Below are 21,323 nucleotides of genomic sequence, written 5' to 3'. Positions count from 1 at the left end.
TTCACCTTCTTCTGCGTCTGGTGTAGGCCCATCTGTGGCACTGGCGCTGGTTGTCGCTGACTCTGTCATCTTGTCCACTTCTTTCTCTAGCTTGTTTTTTGCCACTTGCTTGAGGTCTGCGTCAAGGTAGCGATTTTTATATCTGGGGTCCAGGATTGTTGGCAAGTAGTAGAGTTGCTCAGAGAAAGAGTTTTCAAATCAAGCTTCAAGCAATGCAGAATTGGTTGTTTTGACCCCACTGTTGGTTTCGTCTGTCTTGTTCAGAAAACGCTTGAGTGCCACAACAGACGGAATCACGTCAGCAGCTTTAGCTGTATGCGAGCTAATCTCTCTTGTCAACTCTTAAAAAGGGTGCCAGGAGTGTGTTCATTTTCTCTATGAGACTCCACTGGTTTGCGTTGAGAGATACAGGCAGTCCATGGAAAGCCTCGTAAATAACCAGTGCCGCTTCTGTTCCAGGAGAGTTGTCATCATCAGGAATGTACTGTTCAAGTGCGTCGGGATGTCCTGTTGTATCATCTTGGTCTTCATTCCCATCTCGCTCTGGATGTCTCTCAGCCGAGAGGTACAAAGGGGGAGCTTTTAAAATGTCTGACTATTTTTCTTGCTATAGCCAAAGAGTCAACGATGCTTCGCTGGCTTAGTACTGCACCGTGCACTGCTAACTGCCCCAGATGAGCCATGCAGCCCAGGCTTTTAACACCACATCCATCGCCTTCACCATATTTTGTGCGTTGTCTCGAAGCACGACGTGCACATTTTCTTTCCGGATACTCCATTCTGTAAACATGCCGTCAAACGCACTGGCTATGGCGGTACCTGGAATAAAAAAACGTTTAATTAAAGACAGGTTAGCTAGCTGTCACATGATATATAACTACATTCTGCCTGATACATCAATCAATCGATCACAACTACTAAGCAGATCTACTAACCACTCTTCCCAAAACCTTTTTTTCGTTTGCATTCGCACTGGCCAAGTGGCCATAGGGACTATAAGAGGAGTAAGGGAGTGATGCAAGCACGTTAACGGTCTTTGTAGCATTAAAATCAGAAAACAAATAAATTAAAAAAAGTATAAACTAAATACTTAATCTAATGTATATAACATATTTGTCATAATTTAAACAAGTCTCCCGAAGACAAACGGGTATCTCTCCCTCCCCCCTGTGTGTGTGTGTGTGTGTGTGTGTGTGTGTGTGTGTGTGTGTCCACGCTTGTGGAGTTTAACTCCGAAAAGACAGTTAACCACAGGTTCCCTTTAATGTTATGGACATGTGTTGTGATATTTAAACAAACGAACCGTCAACGGCGAAATAAAAGCCTCTTATTTACGAGACCGGTCTGGGAGACCTCCAGCGTACAGCGGGGTCTCTGAGCATGACTGGCTGTGCAACGAGCTACCGGCCGGGGCGGTCGCCTGCTGGCGGTCGCCTGCTGGCGGTCGCCTGCTGGCGGTCGCCTCACTTCATGGCGCTTCTCAACTCCGAAAACTTTGAAGCAAATTGTCAAATAAATTTTGCAAGAATGCCTATATTTGAAATCTAAACAGTTAATTTCTCGCCTAAAACGTTGTCAGAAGTGAATTTAGTGATGAATAAGATGGCGAAAATTTTTACAATTGTCCCGTTGTTGGTCTGTCTGTACCGGAAACCCAACCCTCGTTGACCTAGGTTCCTATGACTCTTACTCGCCAATGCCAGATGGATCACACACAAAATGGATAAATATGCTACAAATAAACTCAAGGAACTGCGTTGTGAGGATTATTACCGTAGCCCGGCTGAACACACTCACTCATCCCAGACAGCAGCTAGCAGCTAATAGGTGAATTTAAACAATGTCTGAGTTGAAAACGCATCTTGTTGTCATGTAAGTTCCATGTTCATGTTGCACAGACATTTTAATTGCATTTTGTGTCTATTAAGAGGCACAAATGCACAACAAGTCTTAAGAGATTGCTCTAATGATTTACAACGTTCTTCCAACTCCGCAATCCTTGCCTCTCTCTTTTCAATCCGGTGCACAAAAACTCAGCTCAAAACTGCCCCTCCTGTCTAAAGTCACAGGTTAACTGAAACAGGTCTAATGCTTTCTTATGTTAAACATGAGCAATGTTACAAAAAAAATCCTTAAAGGAACATGCCGACTTATTGGGAATTTAGCTTATTCACCGTAACCCCCAGAGTTAGACAAGTCGATACATACCCTTCTCATCTCCATGCGTGCTGTAAGCTCCAGCGGCATCAGGCCAGCACAGAACATGCAGGTGACTGGTTCCAGTAAACTGCTCGAATAAGTGACAAAATAACAACCAACATGTTCCTATTTACATACCCTTACAAAAAACAACGTAACATGAGACACAGCCGTCTTCCAGCTGTAAACAAACTGAACTATATTCTCAGGCGGAAGAATATGTCTTGGGAGGAGGATATGCTCGCAGCAAGCCTGTCTGAGAATATAGTTCGGTTTGTTTACTGTTAGAAGATGGCTGTGGTACGCTGTGACTCTACAAATCACAACATGTAAATCCAGCAATTGGGAGCATCAGGAACCAGTTACCTGCAGGATCTGTGCTGGACAGAACATGCAGGTGACTGGTTCCTTTAAAACAGTCCCAACCATCCTACTATTAAAACAAATCGAATAAGGTGCTTATAAAATGCAAAATCAAACAACTTGGCTCCCAACATTTGTTACGCCTGAAATAGCCTATTTAACAAACCATGTAAGAGATGTTAGATTATAAGATAAGTGTTTATCATGTTCTTAGGCTGTGTAAATTGAGCAGTCCATTTCAGTCATGTTTTCAGCCAAACCAAACACTCGTTTAAAAGTCAGGTTGCCAAACATGCAGTGTGTTAAACTTACAGTGTTCCAGGCTGGCTTCCAACGGAGGTCCCCGCCGCCCTCCAGACCGGTGGAACGCTGGTGTACGTCTCTTTCCTTATTCTCACAGAACGGAAGAATATGAAGTGAATGTTCTCCCTCCGTGTTTTACTGTGTTGCCGGATAAATGAGAGAGTTTGGGATGCCTTTAGCATGTAGCTTACGCTGTAGTCCTATAAATCCCTGGCGTTAAACAGTGAGAGCGCTGTAGTCATGCTTAAAGCGCAGCGTTGCTTTGGAATCACGAATTGGACCTTCCTGCTGTGCCTGTCTCGCCCCCTGAATAATTGCCCGATGGTCCTGGTATCTCAGACACCTGAGAATCGGCGTGCGTGTTGCCGTCCCCTTGCCGTAGATTCTATGTGCCCTGTCAATTTCGATGGTAGCCCTGTTCGTCACATGATCTTATCCCTGTTAATTCTGAAGTCTTCCTGCCTAAATCCTCTATTTCTCCCTGCCAATCAGCGCAGCCACATCCAAAGACATCTGTTGACTGCTCCATCAGAGCTGTCCCGATTGCCTGGCCGACCGCTGGCTGCCATCGTTTATGCAAATAGAAAAAGAGCCCCCCTACCCCCCCATTTATTCACATCCCCTTCTCTTTGTGTCTCCCCCTGGGATTTGAACTTTTATATTAACTTTAAGGAGACATTTCTCCTCCTCCCCAGCAAGACCCCCTGTGAAGCTTGATTTATTTGAAGTCACTTTTCTTTAGACTTTGCAAAGACACAGACCCCATCCCGTCTCTTCCTCGCCTAAATCCCTGGGATTAATTTGTATGAATTTGTCACTAGCTTTCTCTGTTTCTCATTCTCTCTCAACCTTCTGTCCTTCCCCTCTTTTTATTCTGCTCTCCTCCTTCCAAATGCCTGTGTTTGACATCCACTTCTTGCTGATTGGTTTTTACAGGCCATCAGAGTAATGGAGGTACCGGTGGTAAAGATAAGAGAAGGCGATGCAGGCGCCAAGGAGAAAATGATGATAAAATCTATAGTCAATATGGTACAGTACAGTGTCTTCCTCTCTGTGTGTCTGACACTTTGATGGGAACTGGGGAAAGTGCCGCATGGGTCTAATTCACGCTGGGTACTCACTTAATCATTGTGCATGGCAAATTTACTGATGGTGAATGTATTTGTGGGTGAATTTTTAAATGTATGTTATGTAATACTTATAGTAATACTATTGTGATTGCTCTTTAACAAAGATTTGTACTTAAATATCAATGCAAGTTTCTAGACTGTAGAAGAAGTAATATTAAAGTAATTTAAAAGGCTTTCCATTTAGCTTCATAGTTGTTTCCATCTGTTAAAGTTGCATGCACTCCCATGAAAATCTGTTTGCAAACAAGATTTCATCCAATAGCAATGCACCTGAAGCTTTTGATTTTTGAGCGTCTCCTCCTGTTAAAAAAAATGGTTTAGCATTTTTGTGAAATTTTAAATTAGCATTTAATAAATTAATAAATAAATTAGCTTTCTTTTTTGAGAGTGAGTTGAAGATTGATAACAATTTCATGTTTTTGAGCTATAGTTAGGATTAGTTTTTTGTGGGAACAATATATCCCTCTGGCCAGGACTTTTATGCCGCATGTCCAGTTAAAGGTGCAGTATGAGTTCCTGCAAGCTCGCCCCTCCCCCATGTTTCCGTAACTGTCATGACTGACTAACTGTCACTAACCCCCACCCCCTCCCCAAACCATCTTGTCGGTGATTGGCTGGAACATGGTTTTGTATTTTGGTGCACAGCCTGTGCCCCTAGTGTTTTGACGTTTACAACCCCTGTGTGGTCTCCCGAGACCGGGCTTTTTCACAGTGTATTCAGGGGGCAGGCGGCTAACAGATCAAGGAGAGATGCCTACGATTTGAGACAAAAATGAAATTGTGCTGAAACCATGCAGGAACTCATAGTGCACCTTTAAAGCCTTACAAGCATGGCTGTAGACTCTTAAGCCATATTTGCACGGGACTAGTATTACCAGGGTACCTCTGAGCACAGACACGACCTCCACAATTATTACTAATTATTTGAGGTCCTAAGATAAATACTTGTCCAATGTGGATTGGGTTTTAGTCTAGTTACATTTCTGTTTATGTACAGATTAAACAAACAAGACATAACATGTTCCCTAGTGAGCTGTAGAAGTATTGGTAGGTATATTTTTAAACATTGGACAGAGCCAGGCTAGCTGTTTTACCCTGCTCCAGGTGTTACGCTAAGGGTATTAATCTGCTCATCTCACCTTTTAGAAAGAAAGCAAATAAGTGTTTTGCCAAAAATGTTAAAGGGGTGATAGAATGATTTATATTATGTTCCTTAAGGTCTCCTAATAGGGTATGTAACATTGGTTGGGCTAAAAATAGCCCAAGTTTTTTTCTGTGGGCCATTAACTACCCTGTGAATATGGCCCTATTTTGAACAAGAACAAGAGCTTTTCTTCCAAACATGAATATTTAGATGAGCTGCACGCTGATTGGTTGAATGACCCACACACGCATACATTGGAGTCTCATATTACACACACTGTTTCGACACTTTCATTATAACTAGTGCAGTTATATGCAGTTATCACAACTCACCTAATAGCTAGTAAGCGCGGGGAGCGGAGAGTGAACCCCTGCAATGTCCTCTGCCAGTGCCTCTGCAGCGCTGCGTTAGATCCACAACTCCCGCTCCATTGTCTGATATACTCGTAAACACTTTTCTCTGGGCCAGTAGGCTATTCCGTTGTACAATCTAGAACACTGCATTTACAACCGTGGTTAATTTTCAATATCCTTGAAAAACTTCCAAACTTTGTTCTTTCTAAAGTCCTACATAGTGCAGCTCGTGTGTGAGATCCTGACAGAACTCCAGCTCAGCACGTCTGTGAAGGGGGAGAGGCCGACAGAGAAGGCCGCAAACCCGCCCAGCAGCAGCAGCTGCCGCCTGTCCCGGTAGATTGTGGAGCTCATGAAGTCCGATACTGTCCTACCAAATTAGCAATTAGCCATACATTTTTGTGAAACGGCCCATATTTGAGCTTTACATAGTTGATTTCTCGCATAAAAAAGTCTCAGAAGTGAATTTAGTGGTAAAATAGTAGATGAACAATGTATACAATTTCAGAGATCTGCGTGACCTAGATTCAGAAGACTAGCTGACTTCAGGTCAGTTGTGTAGCCTATGTAAATGTTGGGGCGTGACAAAGACTGGAGACTAGAGCCAAATGAGGAGGAGTTGAGAAGTTGAGGTCAACTTTTAGCTTTGTTGAGATTCCCCCATTTTCAGCAGCAGTTTCAAATTGTGAGGTTTGCAGAGGAAAGATGTGTCAATGGGATTTTGAGGTTCTATGTATGTCCTATTTACCCACCAAACTGTGTTTTTCAACTATGACAGGGTAAAATCGGTTTTGCATTCTATCACCCCTTTTAAACTATTAACACGTGTGTCCAAGTGTGTGTGTGTGTGTGTGTGTGTGTGTGTGTGTGTGTGTGTGTGTGTGTGTGTGTCTCTGTCTCTTATGAGGTAATTGGTTTTATTAGCAGGTTTACAGTTAGCACAAATATTTCCCCATTCCAGCACTTTGAGCTCTGCCAATAAGCAGCCTGACAGTTTGTGATTTAATTTTTCCTCTTTTATTGAAGCCATGGATTCAACCAGAGTAACTCATTCTCTCTTCTGAGGTGGCAGAATTGATGCAGCACTGAGTATGGTTTCTGTATGGCACAAAGAGAGAGATCATTTGATTGTCTGTACTGTATTTGTAAGAGTTAATGATCGTGTAGTGCAGTCTTTTTTACACATATTTTTCTTGATGGATTTAAGATGTCGGCAGAGCTCCCCTGACCTTGGTTCATTGACACAAAGAACATATTTCACAAAATAACAATGAAATTCTCAATCGAAATCCTTTTTAAAAAAACGCTTACTGGCACCAACCTTTCTTATTCAAATCAGTTATGGTTTGATTAATGCTTCTTGTGTCGCAGTGTACTTACGAGCTTACATTTCAGTGGGGAACTAGTTTGGTATTAAAAAGATGCAAATATTTGGTCTCGAATTAAAGCTTGAGGATTCCATATTTTTACAATTGTCAATAAATTTAAAAAAAAAATACCGAAACAATTTTTTCCTACTAACAAGTTTTGTCTCTGTATCCAAAGGCTAATATATCTTATTCCATAAAATCCTGAATTGTCCTTACTAAGTCTTTTAATGTCTAGCCAAGCTTGTGTAATGCTCGTCCTCTTTCCCAGTTGAATCATTTTGACACATCACTGAACAGCATGGTAGCCTAAATGTGGTGTGAAAGCATCAAGGTAATTAGTATGTACAAATAATAGATAAAGTTACCGCTACAGTGCGTAATTAATTTGGAAATGTACATATCACCCTGCTTTTGTTTGATGGCTACAGATATTTAATATACTCATACTTTGATTTTTACAATTTTATTAAAGTTAAACGTAAAATTAAAAAAACAAAATAGTAACCACAAGATACTCTTAACATAGAGACCCTCAACTCCCGAAAAAATCATGCAGTTTTAGTAGTGTGTTGTTAGGTATAACTTTATATACTTTGTGAAAGCTCTACAGTGTTTTAGCATTTCTAAACTCACTGTTTTTGTTTTATGGCGTGCTAATTTTCAGTTATGTTTATTCTCACAGCTTTTCTCAATCAAGTTTTTTTGTCTAATATAGTGGAGATCAAAACAGAGCTAAACGGCTATAAGTATTTGACTTAGATTCACCAGCATAACAACGTAATAGGTCCATAATCTGTCAAATTTATGTGATGTTTAGGTTGTTGTGAGTTCTGCTTCCAACCAGCCCTCTAATGCAACTTTGGAAATTAGCCTACATATTCAGTATGAGTCTCGATAGGGAAGTTGGAATTTTTTAAATATGGACTAACAGTGTTGGTTTGGGTCTTTAATGGGATTTGTTGACAGTCAAAAAAAATAATTCCAGTATTATTCTATAATTTTTCTCTGGTTTTTACTCATTACATTATCAACATCCAACAAAGCTATCTCTCTGGTATTTGGTGATTTATTTGTGCACACTGAATGTTACATTCTTTAACAGTCCATCATGCGCTACATTATTTCTCTGTTTTGTAAATCTTCCTATTCAGGACATTAACATCCCTTGCATAATGACGGACAACGTCCAGGAGTTTGGAGATGGAGATGACGCTGATTTCGAGACGGTGTTCGTCCTCACAGACTTTGATTCTTCTGACTACAACTATCTCTACAAACACGACAACCGCATTGTTGGGCCTCCTGTTGTGTTACACTGTGCTGCGAAGGAGGAAGTAAGTTATTGATTCACAACATACATAATTCGTCACATACAATTGCCAGTACATTGTAGTGAAATTTAATTACTGCATTTAACCCATGCTAAGTATTAGGAGCAGGGATGGAAAACTTGTTTGTTCACTTGCCACTGTGGCTGGTGGATTTCAAAATCTACTAGCTACTCAACTTTTTTACCAGCCCCTTTTTTGTTTTTAATCGGCAAGTGCTTAATTGCATGTGAAAAATAATACAAGATCTACAATACTCAAGCATGTTTGTCATAAGGTAAAGTCTTAAGGAAATACTAACATTCTCTTTCTCTCTCATGCACACACATAGCACACTCATACAAACCCATACACGAAACATGTTACATTACATTTAGCCCTAATGAGTTGGGCAGATTAAACAAAAACATTCCTCCACCCAACCTCATCCCCAGTTCCATTCTGATCTTTTATTGGTTTATCTTTTACCATGTCATACTTTATCAGATCATACTTGAACAGGAGCTACACCAAAAAGAAGAGAAACTATTACATAGGGCAGTGGCATTACAACATATAGTCCCACTCCAGACACATTTTAAAGTATATAAACTACTGTATTATAATCAATATTTTTTTTAACATTGTTAACCCACATAAAAAGTAAAATTTAAAGTCCAAAATGGGCTGGAAGCGCATCTACCCTTTCTCCCTCATTGAGCAATTCTGGATCTAGCCTGGCCCGGCCTACCTTGCTCATGCTTGTGCTTGGTTGAGACTCGTTTGACTACATTCTAGCATCTACCTCAGGTTGACCGGTAAAACAACTGCGCATTTAGATTACTAAAAACATTGGAGATTCAGGCATGGCTTATCATGTTTCAGCCTCACGCAGGATTCAGACAGGAGGAGGGATGGCCATCTCGCGTTGCCTGCAACATGGCCACATGCACAGGCGGCCCGCTTGCCGAGCTCGCGGTCACAACTATAAGGGCGTCCTGTCTGACATCTGACTCGTGTTGACTACATAACAAACAGAAATTGTCAAGCTTTTCTTGTTATAAGCTAACCAATAAAGCTGTGTCTCCTCTAAAAGTGTCCAAGTGAAACAGTATTCTGCGTTTATTTACCCACCACTGTGGCTGGTAGGTTGGGCAAATTCACCCGTCACTGCACACAATCACCCACATTTGGCTGGTGCTAATTTCCATCCTTGAATAGAATAGGAGAAGTGGACAGGTATACATACAGCGTCCGGGGAGCAACTTGGGGTTCAGTGTCTTGCTCAGGGACACTTTGACGTGTGGCTGAATCAGCCAGAGATTGAACCGCCAATCTTGTGGTTGACGAGCGACCACTCTAACTGAAATTTAAATGAAGAATTTACACTTTTACTCTAAAATCTCCATCAGACAAATGTTTTTCATGTGGGGATGCCCCACCAGAGATGGCCCTAAGAGGAACCTTGATTTCGAAAGAAACAGGATGCAAAAAATACATTATGGCTTTGAACAGGATAATGCACAGGAGCTGCCTCTGCCTGCTGAGCTGTCTGTCTGACAGACACTTCAACTAGGATGCTAATGTCGAACATCAACAATGTGTCCTGACTGTGGCTTCTATCAAATAGAGCGCTCGGCACAGTTGTCAGCTGAAGACGGCACACATAAACGTTTAGACTGCATTGCAAAATAAAGAAGTATATCTCTTGATAACAGAAGAAATTGTCTTAGGCCATTTTGCAGTTTCTGACCAGTCAGGCAAAACTATTAGGTGTTGGAGTAAGCAGGAATTTCATTAGGAATTTCAGTGAATTGTTAAAGTGCCCATATTATGCTCATTTCAGGTTCATAATTGTATTTTGACGTTGTACCAGAAAAGGTTTACATGGTTTAATTTCCAAAAAACACTATTTTTGTTGTACTGCACATTGCTGCAGATCCTCTTTTCACCTTGTGTGTTCAGGTCTCTGTTTTAGCTACAGGGTGAGGCATCACACTTCTATCCCATCTTTGTTGGGAGGCGCACATGCACAGTAGCTAGGTAAGGATCACATCACCTAGCTGTTTGTTTCTACAACTTCTTCTAAATGAGAGCGCACTTCCAACTTTGCGTGAAATACCTGCAGAACAGGGACATGTAAGTAGTTCTTTTGTAGATTATGGTGAACTAGTGTGTGTTGTAGCAGGGCTTTGCCATTGAGAACGAGCTACCATGCTAGCGCTAGCATGCTACGGTTAGCCACCTCGTCTCGGCTGCTGACGTAGAAAGCCCTGCAGATTTTGAACAGTTCACCCGGAGACTGAAGGCAGAAGACATTCAGAAACCCGTATCTCACTCAAAACAGCATGGATGTTTTTTTTCCCAAGTTTGTATGCGTGTGGAAGCACCAGACACAAAAATAACACCCCAAATCCCAGAAAAATAATATATAATATGGGCACTTTAATCATATTGGTAAAAACAAAAAACAATTACATTAAAGGTTTTCAAATGTAATTTTGTACTTAATGTATGTACTTTTTAATTTTTGCTTTTTCCCTTCCACACAGCCTCTACAATTTTCATGTCGTCCTCTCTACTCCACTACAATGATTAACCTGTCGCTGTGTTTCACTGGCTTTAGGAACAAAGATGAAATGGTAGGTATATGAACTTAACATTAGCAACTTTACCTTTCTTTGTGAATGGATGATAATTTAGGTACTTTCTTTGTTCTTAATTCTTCTGCAAACCGTCTGTGTTGTTAATTGCACTCAAGTCTTTTAGGGAACATCATTCCAGTTGCCTTGCTATAGAATTTCAGTAAGTATCCATATTGTAGTGAAACACTTACTAATGAGATTTTTCCGTGGTGTGCTGGATTCCCTTGTTACTATCCGCGGTGACTTCACTAAAGGTTACCTCAGTCACAAACTACCCAAATACAGTTTATTAAATGTCCAACCAGAGAGGAGAATATTTTGGATCACTGTTACACAACAGTCAGCAATGCTTATCACGCACTCACCCGTGCTGCACTGTGTCACTCAGACCATGCCATCGTCCACCTGATTCCCTCATACAGGCAGAAGTTAAAACTTTTGAAACGTGTTGTGAGGACATGATCTAAGAAGTGGACCAGTGAAGCTGTGGTGGATCTTCAGTAGTGTTTGGACTGCACAGATGGGATGTTTTCAGGACTGCTAACAGCTTGGATGAGCGCACAGAGGCTGTGGGGTCATATTAGTTTAGGTGAGGACTTGGATGAGCACACAGAGGCTGTGGGGTCATATTAGTTTAGGTGATGACCGCTTTATACCACTAAGTGGTTCAATAACAAGCACTGGTTTACAGCCAAACTCAGACAGCTAAGGTTGGTAAAGGAAGAGGGGTTTAGGAGTGGAGACAGATACAGCTTTAGAAAGGCAGTGAGATGCTTAAAAAGTGTACTCTGAGTTTTCAGCTAAAAAAAAAAATCAAATGGAATTCAAATGGTATTATAGAGGAAGATTGACATCTCTACTGTTCACTGATGTTTCTAGCACTTAAGTTAATTGTTTTGCATTGCGCCCGGGTTGACCCAGGTGATCTCTGAATTGTCATGACCAGGGATATACCCATGTAGACTGGCTTGGTTTGAATTTCCAAAAGGTTTGAACCCTGATCGACAACCCTAGTGGTGTGAAAGAGGTATTAAAAACCCACTACTGTCATTTTGAAAGACCTTGCTGCCATGTCTCCATCCCCCGTGACTCCATTCAACAGCTGCAGCCCTTCTGCCACACCTCCCACACCCCCGTAGTTGTCGGGGCCTCGTCAATGCCCACCCCAGAGTGAGGCCCCGTCCACACGTACCAAAACGATCTTTTTTTACCCGTCTTCCCTGGATTTGTTTCAAGAATAGTTGCGTGCAAACGAATCCACTTGTAAATGACTCAATACGCTACTTCATAGTCCAGGCCTATAGGCGGCGCTGTTTCTGCTACAGAAATTCACCAAAAACGGAGAAGAAGAGCATAGTCACTTCCACTTCCCATCATGACATGACTAGCTAGATTATAACGTTCTCTTAATACATCCGTGGACAATAATACCTTTCACCACTGCTCATTTTATAAAGGCCGCCGCAAGAAAACGTGTCTTTGTTTACATTGTATAATGTGCTACTGGATTGCTTTTTATTTTTCATGATTGCAGCGCGCTAGTAGCGAGCTAACGTTAGCGCGCTAACATTAGCAAGCTTTAACATAGGCAGTCAAACAAACATCAATGATCCATGAATGTCTTTTTAATAATCTATACGTTTTTCTTGCAGTAGCCTTTCTACAATAAGCTGTGGTAAAAGTTACTATAATCCGTTCAAGGGTAAAACAGATTAGCTAGCTAGTTGATAACTCTTTATAAACAGATTCTAACGGGCGTTGGTAAGCGATGTTTAACGTTGGACATAACGTTAGCTATATATTAGAATCCAGAGGGAAGGGTCAGGGAGCAGAGACACAGTATTTAGATTGAGCTGGTTTGACCATGGAGATGGGATATGTCTTCACAGTTGTGTGCGCACTTTATAAACAGATACGGATCCGTATTTTACCATCCATAGCAAGCGAGCCGTTTTCGGATTTTTTTCACCCTGAGTCCAGGTTTCAAAAAGTGCGTTTTCAGGCAGTGCGTTGGCAGGATTCGTCTGGTCGGCCCAAACGATGCAAAACAAAAAAACAAAAAACGTTTCCGTGTGGATGGCCCCGGAGTTTATTAGTCACACCTATATACTGCTGATGCAGTCTAAAACAACCTTGCGTTATCCACCTTCATGAAGTTCATAATGTTTAGTCATTTTGGCGGCTACAGTTATGGTGCTATTGAATTATACCATGTTATGAGAAGGGTTTATAACATTTAGTCTATTTATAGGGGTAGACTAAATACTAGAAACACTTGATATAATGCAATACATTTCAACAGCATTGCAAACTTCAGCCATCAAAATGTCCATAAAGTTGAACACCTTTCCAAAACATTTCAATCAAAACCTAAATGTTAAAACCGACGGGAAGGTCGAACTTATTGCATTTTTAGATTGCAGATAGCATTAGACTGCATTGGTTTTAACTAATTCATTTTTACACTGTATGACTCAGTATAATCAAATGTTTCTGGCCAAAATTAGTCAGTTCATCTCATATTCTCTCTGCTTAATATTACTGACCGGCAGGTTAGTCTGACATATGCCGATTTTATGCCGGTCAAATGCACTCGGGCGCCGCATGATTAACATCGCGCAACATCAGCGCGCCGCCGCTCAATCAGCTGTTTATGAAATGTTATAAAGTCATAATTACACACGGGTCTGCAGAGCCGTCTGCTCTACTGATCTCAGCCGCGCTCTCTCTCCCCTCTGAGGCTGAATAAGTGGAACATGAAAACCGCGGGTCTGTGAAATATGACAGCCACAGTTTATTGGAAAATAGCGTTGGGCACACTGACTTTGATGAATTTACTGTTTATCAGACCTCAAATGAGACAAAAAGCTAACGTTATCGAACGCTGCGGTGACTGTCCCTCTGCCTCGGGCGTCCGGCTGCAAGAGACACTGTATAAAAAAAAAAAAAAAAAAAGACGCTGTATTCCTCTGACATGCTGTATTAACGTTACTGTGCATACCGCTAAAAACATTAAAAACGTTGTAATCTTCCCCCAGCGTTTAGTTTGTTGCTAAACTGTGTAAAATGAGTGGTAACGTTGCTGTTGACGTTCAAACAGGCCTGCATGTGCGCTATGAGAAATATCTTTATACTGCAAGGCTATATTTATTATATTAAGTTGGATATTGGATGTGAAAAGAAGGAAATGGTTCTAACATTGTACTTTAGATGTGTGTGAATTTCCCACACCACGAGTAATTTACAGACCTGCCAACATGTACGCATTTTTTGTACTCGGCACGCATTTTGACCCTTAAGTACGCTTGTATGATTCGCTGCTCTCTAGGTATGCATTTTGTTGCATCTTGCATTTCTCCGGTTTCAGTTTCTATGCAATCTACATCTATGACGTTGATTCTGCTGCTGAGCAGTGGAGTGAAAAGCTTTCGGCCAATCAAAGCGCTGCATTTTAACCCTCCGCCCACCTGCCCCTCCTAGCTAAATGCTTTGCGCGTTTAATTCAATTCAGTGCCTCAGCAAGCCAGGCTGTCCGGATAACTGTAGTCTTGCATGCCATGGCTGAACCGCCTCAAAAAAAGGTTCGGAGCGATTTCTTAACGGGAGAGATGGCCTTTCCTCCACATGTCCAGGCTACCTCACATAGACAGTATATAGAACCTCCTCAGTGATGGGTTCAATTCAGTGGTTGAAATGACTGCAGAGATGGAAGACACGGACATTATTTTCTGAGACATCAGATCAGAACCAGAACCAGAGGGGCAAATTCGTGTTCTGTCAGTTGTGACAGCAGTGTGACTGAGTGTAACACAGTCCCATAAAGCGGTGGAAAGTAACTATAGTCCCACCCTACTTTGATTCAATTTTAATTGGGTATTTTTCATTTAATCCTACTTATTAGGCTTCTAGTCCACCACAATTCAGAGTCAAGTAGGCTATTGAACGTTTTACTTAACTATTTATTTTATATCTTTAGTTACTTTGCAGTGTCAGATTAATAATACAAAATAATATGAATAAATTATGATGTATTAAAGTGAATAAAGATGAGACTTTGACCCAGTGGTGAAATTCACAAGCTAGCTGCCAAGAATAATTCCACTTTTATTTTGGTAAAAGTAACTCAAAAGTAACATGAGCATTACAATTCAGAGACAGTAATATTGTAATATAATTAATTACTCTCAAATGAAAGTAACTAGTAATTGGAATGGAATTAACTTGCCCAGCACTGGTGTCAATAGGCTAGCCTATCACACCTGCCATCCTTCCCATTAGTTGGGGGCAGTTAGAAAAGTGGTGGAATGGCTAGAAAACTAAAAGGTTTTAGAAAGGCCAGGTGCTGATTAACGTAAGATAAAGGTAACCGTTAGGCTATTTATGTGATGTGATGGCAACTGACATAATGCAATGTCACCCATGTCAAAGTTTTAAAAGCGTATCTGAAAATATCTGACCCATGTTATTAGGCTATAATTGTGTCTCTGTCAGGCTTCAATCTGTGCTTTTTTAGTAGTTGCTTTAGGCCTATTTAAAGTAGGGGTGCACCGATCCGATATTTGGATCGGGTATCGGCCCCGATATTGACAAAATATGGATTGGACAAAATAGATCCATATTTTATTTATTTTCACTGGACTGGGATGTTAAGAAAGTAACTTCATAACACAACAATTAATAACCCACAACTCTCTTTAAAAGGATAAAACACCATTGCATATAACAATTTGAGACAAACAGACATTTACAAATGTAGCTACACCACCGAATGGCATGCTGGGTAACATTACAGCTGCTAGCCTAGCTAGCCAGGTAGGATAACAGTCTGTTAAGCTGGGAGAGGCTCCGGTCGCTACTGCACATTCCAGAACCGAGAAGAAAGTTAGCTAGAGGATGAAGAAAGACCGGAGATACACCAGAACAACGTGTGCTCAAGAGAGGAGCCGTCTGTTGTTCCCAAGTTTTTTGTTTCTAACAAATCGGACATAATTTAGCCACTGTTGTTGCCCGTCGCTCTAACGTTACTCGGCCGTGCTAAAGACCTGTCACTTCAAGCATGCAGCGGAGCAACATTATGAATGCAATCCACCTCCGGTCCCGCTACAGACCGTTGAGAAAGACGGGTTCAGAGCAATGATTAAAACTCTGGATTTAAGATGTCTTGTTTTGCTGAAATATGGAGCTCCGTTCACTCGCCCACTACAACAACACTACAACTTAGCTAACTTACCTGTGGCCAAGGTAGTGTTTATACAACTAGCTTACAACTATTTTGTTTTGAAAGGGAAACAATGTTAAAGTTGTTTGTAGGTGTATTCATTCGATTTGAGTTTATTTTACTACTTTGCAGTTTGCAAAATACAAATATTTTAGCTTCTGTAACTGTTTCATGGATTCCCCTTCATATAAAGTTATTGTATAATGTCGTGGAGCCAAACCCTTTAGTAATAAAAGCTTTTAGTAAACATGATGACGTTAACATGTTTTTGAGATATTCTATGTAATCCTGACAGTAGAATAAGCCATTATAAACCTATATAAAGGTGGCCCATTATTATTTATTTAAATTTATTTTTTAAGAAATTTGATTACATTATATTTTCGATTTGAATGCACAGTTGTTTTTTAAAGAACAAATAAATAAGAATTCAATACATTACATCTATGTTATTTTGTCTTACTTAGGAAAGTAATGTTTAGTTAGGAAGGTCTGGTGCTTTTACTCTCTTCCATATGGTGGAAGGAAGGTATAAGGTGGAAGGTATATATATATAGGATACAGTTTATTATTAATTCAGCAATGGTATATTCAACGGTATCGGATCAATATCGGGTATCGACAGATACACAAAGCCCTGGCATCGGCATCGGTATCGGGACTGAAAGTCGGATTGGTGCATCCCTAATTTAAAGTTGCTTTACCATTACTTAGACTACTTAATTTCCCTTCAGTAATCAGAAGAAGGCTATGTGTTAACCTGGTCTAACTCTCATCTTTAACACAGAAGTACTTAGGCATATTTATTATCTCTCTCTGCCTCCTGTTGGTTAGACTAACAAATATATGGGCACAAAATATTGGACAGGATATAAGGGGGGGTTGTACTCATAAAATGTCTTCAAGGTTGGCAGGTCTGAATTTATATGGTTCTATTTTATAGTGGTCGATTATTAAAAAATTTCTATGTAAAATGTTCTATTAAAGAAAAGATAGAAAATAAATATTTGTGTGTGCTGTAAAGTGGTTAGAAAAAATGAAATCGGAATTGGCTAAAATCTGTGTCGGCTGGCCTAACTCAAAGGAAATCGGAATCGGCCTAGAAAGTTGTAATCGGTGCATCTCTAATTGCAACACATTTCCACCAACTGCCTAGTATACATGGTATTTGGAAATCAAATGCAATTGCAATCAATAGTATCAGGTATGCAGAGTAGAGGACTACATTGGTATTGGGGTCCCGTGGGAGCAGGCGGTTTTAATGCGGGCTTCGGCTGGGAGCGGGCGGTGAAAAAATGGTCAGTAGGTCCCGGGATTTAGGCCCGCTGCTCCTGATCAGTGCTGTAACCGACTGTTAGGTTCGCCTAGCTAGGTTTCATAAGAAAATCAGTCATGCACATGGTGCATACAGTTAAACGACAGCCAAACGCTTTATTAACACTGCTCTATTCCCTCTCTCTTACTTCTTTCCCGGTGCACTACACCCCGCCCCTTTCTCCTACGGCGACCTGAGGGATACAATCAACAGGGACTTCAAAGGCTATTTTCCACCGGGCGCGTCTGCTAGGCCTGCACGATATTGGGAAAAAAACGACATTGTGATATTTTTTTTCCCTGCGATATATTGCAATATGAAAAAAGGGTCATTTTAAAAAAAATTTCATTCTCGACTACTGGGGTGATTATGTAGGAGAGTGCATCTACATATAAAATAAAAATGAAAAAGGAACTTTTCTAATGTGAACCATTCTTTGTTGCACTTTAATGCTTTACAAACACCAAAGCAAGTAAAGGCGCTGACACACTAACCAGACGACCAACTGTCTGCAGAAAAGCCTAACCCGGACTGATCAGTCTCCCCGAGTTGGACCAAAAAGTGCCTCAGAACACACCGAGGAGACGAGACGTAATACGTCTCCATAACAGCATGTGGCGCTAATCTGTATTGTTGCCCAAAAAATGAAAACCGGCAGCTGGTTGGACGAACGCGTCACGTGGGTTTGTTTTCTCCAGAAATTCAAAACCAGCCTGTCATGGCGGCTTGTTCAGAATACGACCTCATATTGTACTAACATAGTTCACTGAAACAGGTTTCTGAAAACATTTTAAGCGAGAAATAGGCCATGCAGTTGCTGAATCTGTCTTCATTTTAGATCAACAAAGGTCAGTTAAAACGATTTCCGTCAGATTTTGAGAGACTCTAGTCACGCTCATTCCGCTCGCCAGTTCCGACTAGCCTTTCTCCAACTGAACACGTCAGGTCGGCCAAAATGAATGCCGACTGCCACTCAGACGGACGACGGCACGGAACACACTTGAGCCACCGACCTCGCCAGACTGTCCAACGGCCGATTATCGGGTTAGTGTGTCAGCGCCTTAAGCGCTGTGACAACTCTTCTGAAGAGATTTTGGAGAGTGAAATTGGGTACAAATACACTGGTTGACTGACATGACACCATTGTATAGTTAATTAATTAAAAAAAATGAGGTGGTTTTATTTCAGCCTAATAGCTGGTTTCATTTGCATTGAGAGATGATCTTATGCAAACTACCCCATTCCAATCTCTAGGTATGGTGAAGGGTATGTGATGTGTGGCTATTTTTAATTCCAAAGGCCAAGGGAACTTTATTAGGATGCATAGTATCCTGGATCCATGAAATAACTGGCCTTTAAAAATAAAAATCTGCCTGCTTCTATGGGAATTTAACAGGGGTGTACTTACTTATGCACCCTGTATTTTAAGGAAGAATTTATTTATTTACGATACATTATTCATTCACAAAGAAAATTGGTGTCCTTAAAAGTTGGATTTTTCCTCCATTTTTTTTTTAATGAAGGCATTAAGATCAATTTCCAAAAGATGATCTTTTATTCCTCTTTTTAGTCAACTTTAGCATGTTTGTATTCACTTATGCTGAGCACTGTATTCACATAATACTATTAATCCAGGCTAAAGTGAAGCATGCATGTTGCTTCCTCTAAATTTCAGGGTGTGGTCGACTAGCAGGGTCTGCTTGTTTGTTTGATAAATTGATCAACATTGATTGTGATTGGTGGTTCACTCTGCATGCAGACCTGCATGTCACACACTTGAAACAAACTCTGTATCCAAGAACACTTAAATCAGTGTAAATTACGTCATATCAGACAGACTTCTGTTGTAGATTAGTATTACGTTTCCAGCGTGGCTCCGAACGAATGTTAGTTGGGAGAGATGCCTTATTTCTTTATGCTAACTATATTAGCTTTAGCCTGGCTGGTAGCAGCTTTCTACGGTGAAAAATGGCCGGCCGCTAACAATCATGTAAAAGGAGAAAAAAAAAGTTTACTTTTCTATCAAGCAACAAAAAAGTTTTAGCGTCAACATCGCAACGACCTGTGATGTGACTATCGCGAATGCGCACACAGATGATGAAACAAAATATCGTGCAGCCCTAGCGTCTGCGCTGTGTTCCGGAGGCGCAGCAGCAATTCAAGTCAATGCTTGATATTCCACATTTAGTTTGTAGAAGAACCGAATGCACACACTGCGGGAAATCACTGGTCAGAATTCCACTAGGAGCAGGCAGGAGCAAGATGATTAAAAAAAAAACAAAAAAAAACTGAGTGACTAATTAACTATTTGGAAAAAAAGATTAGTAGAAATTGGAAAAAGCTACTGGCATAGCAAAATGTATTTTCCACCTTGATCTTTATTGTACCCCTTTGTGCTAAGCTTGTGTTTGGTATTTGTTTTTCCTATGTAGAAGAACTTGGTGAATCTGGTTCATCACATGGGTGGGACCATCCGGAAAGACTTCAGCACCAAGGTTACTCATCTCATCGCCTACTCCACTCATGGAGAGAAATACAGGGTTTGTTCAAGCTTACTTTGTGTCATTAATACTACCATGCAGTTAGGCTAGGTAATATTGTCAAAAATGTGTGTGTGTGTGTATATATATATATATATATATATATATATATATATATATATATATATTCAAACTTTGCAATATCATCCCAGTTTTTAATAAATACCACCAATATGTATTTTTTTCAAGAATGTTTATACAAATTAAGAAAAAGCCCAAAAATACCTAAAATACACATATTACAACATATAACTGCAATGAGAACATTGTTACCTGCTTTTGTACGGCAAACAAAACTATCATGAATAAATCATCAATATTTTATATTTTTCTCCCATGGTAGTCCTAATGTGCAGATTTTTAGGCTCAAGATTCGATTCTTTAATAAACAAACAAAAAAAACGATTCACAGTATGTAAATGTAGTTACTTTTCCCATGTGATTGCAGTAGACATACAATTTAAAAAGAAAAAAAAAATATTCTTTTTTTAAATTAAAAAATATGAATCGATTTTGAGTCAGTAGAGCTATGAATGTGAATTGATTTTTTTTGCACACCCCTACCTTTTTCTTTCGTCAGTATCATTCATTTAAGATAAGAGATGACTGGCATTGGCCGATGCCTTCGCTCACAAGGGCGTTGTTTGCAGACACATCTGCAGGTAGCCTTTTTACAGTGTGGCTGCTGTGCTGTGAAATGGAGTTAGCGCTCAACCTTGTGTCGATTTCTCCATTCTACCGGGAAGACGTCTGTATATTATAGTTGTCAGTTCAGAACCAACAAACACATACTCCAAACAACCCCCTCCCCACCATGATTTACTATTTAAACTTCTATCTCCCTTCTCTGATATTGCCTTGCTTTTTTTTACCTCCTTTGTTGTACAATGGAACTATTTGAAGGTCTTGTAGTTATAAAGTTGTACATAGATAAATGTCATTCCTTACTATTTAAGGAAGTAAGGAATGTCATTCCTTACTAGGGTTGGGTATCTGTTGGATTTTATCAGATACTGGTGCCTGCTCTGTATTTTTTTTATACTGTTCCGGTGCTTAAACGTTTCTTGAACCGGTACTTAATAAAACAAAATGAATGGCAACGGTGTTTGCTAACCTACTTGATATGCAAGATTTGCGGTTGGCATTAAATTACTAGACTTACCCGAAGGGGAACGGCTACTGTCGTCGTCGTCGTCATCATCTATGATGTCCACCACCACACTGGCAGGGCTGGGACTCTCTTCAATTTGTCCGGCGAGGCCGACACTGGCTGCTGCTGTTGAAGTGCTTGGCCTTGCGTCATGTAGGTTATCAAACACGGTGCATTGTTCGGCTTTTAAATAAACTCCATCTGTTGCCAGATGTTTCATCAAATTCGACGTGTTACCTCCCATGCATGACATTGGTTTAAGGTATTTGTTGCATGTCGCGGAGTC

General features: G+C 40.5%; 1 protein-coding gene across 9 annotated transcripts in view; it reads left to right on the top strand.

The window, feature by feature from the left end:
* ect2 (epithelial cell transforming 2) overlaps nucleotides 1–21,323 on the top strand; it is a 175,061-nt gene that overhangs the window by 21,043 nt on the left and 132,695 nt on the right. For 6 of the 9 annotated variants that reach the window (XM_028587190.1, XM_028587183.1, XM_028587184.1 and 3 more), the window contains 4 exons: nucleotides 3,802–3,894; nucleotides 8,014–8,196; nucleotides 10,722–10,811; nucleotides 19,780–19,887. In XM_028587190.1, the coding sequence (XP_028442991.1) occupies nucleotides 3,802–3,894; nucleotides 8,014–8,196; nucleotides 10,722–10,811; nucleotides 19,780–19,887 (474 nt within the window). Of the gene's footprint in view, nucleotides 1–473; nucleotides 566–3,801; nucleotides 3,895–8,013; nucleotides 8,197–10,721; nucleotides 10,812–19,779; nucleotides 19,888–21,323 lie in introns of those variants that run through there. The other 3 variants (XM_028587191.1, XM_028587185.1, XM_028587187.1) reach the window with 2 other exon arrangements.

The sequence above is a fragment of the Perca flavescens genome, chromosome 9, assembly GCF_004354835.1.
Source record: "Perca flavescens isolate YP-PL-M2 chromosome 9, PFLA_1.0, whole genome shotgun sequence".
Classification (NCBI taxonomy): Eukaryota; Metazoa; Chordata; class Actinopteri; order Perciformes; family Percidae; genus Perca; species Perca flavescens.
Note: the sequence above shows the minus strand (reverse complement) of the source record. Positions and strands in the feature narration are given on the sequence as shown.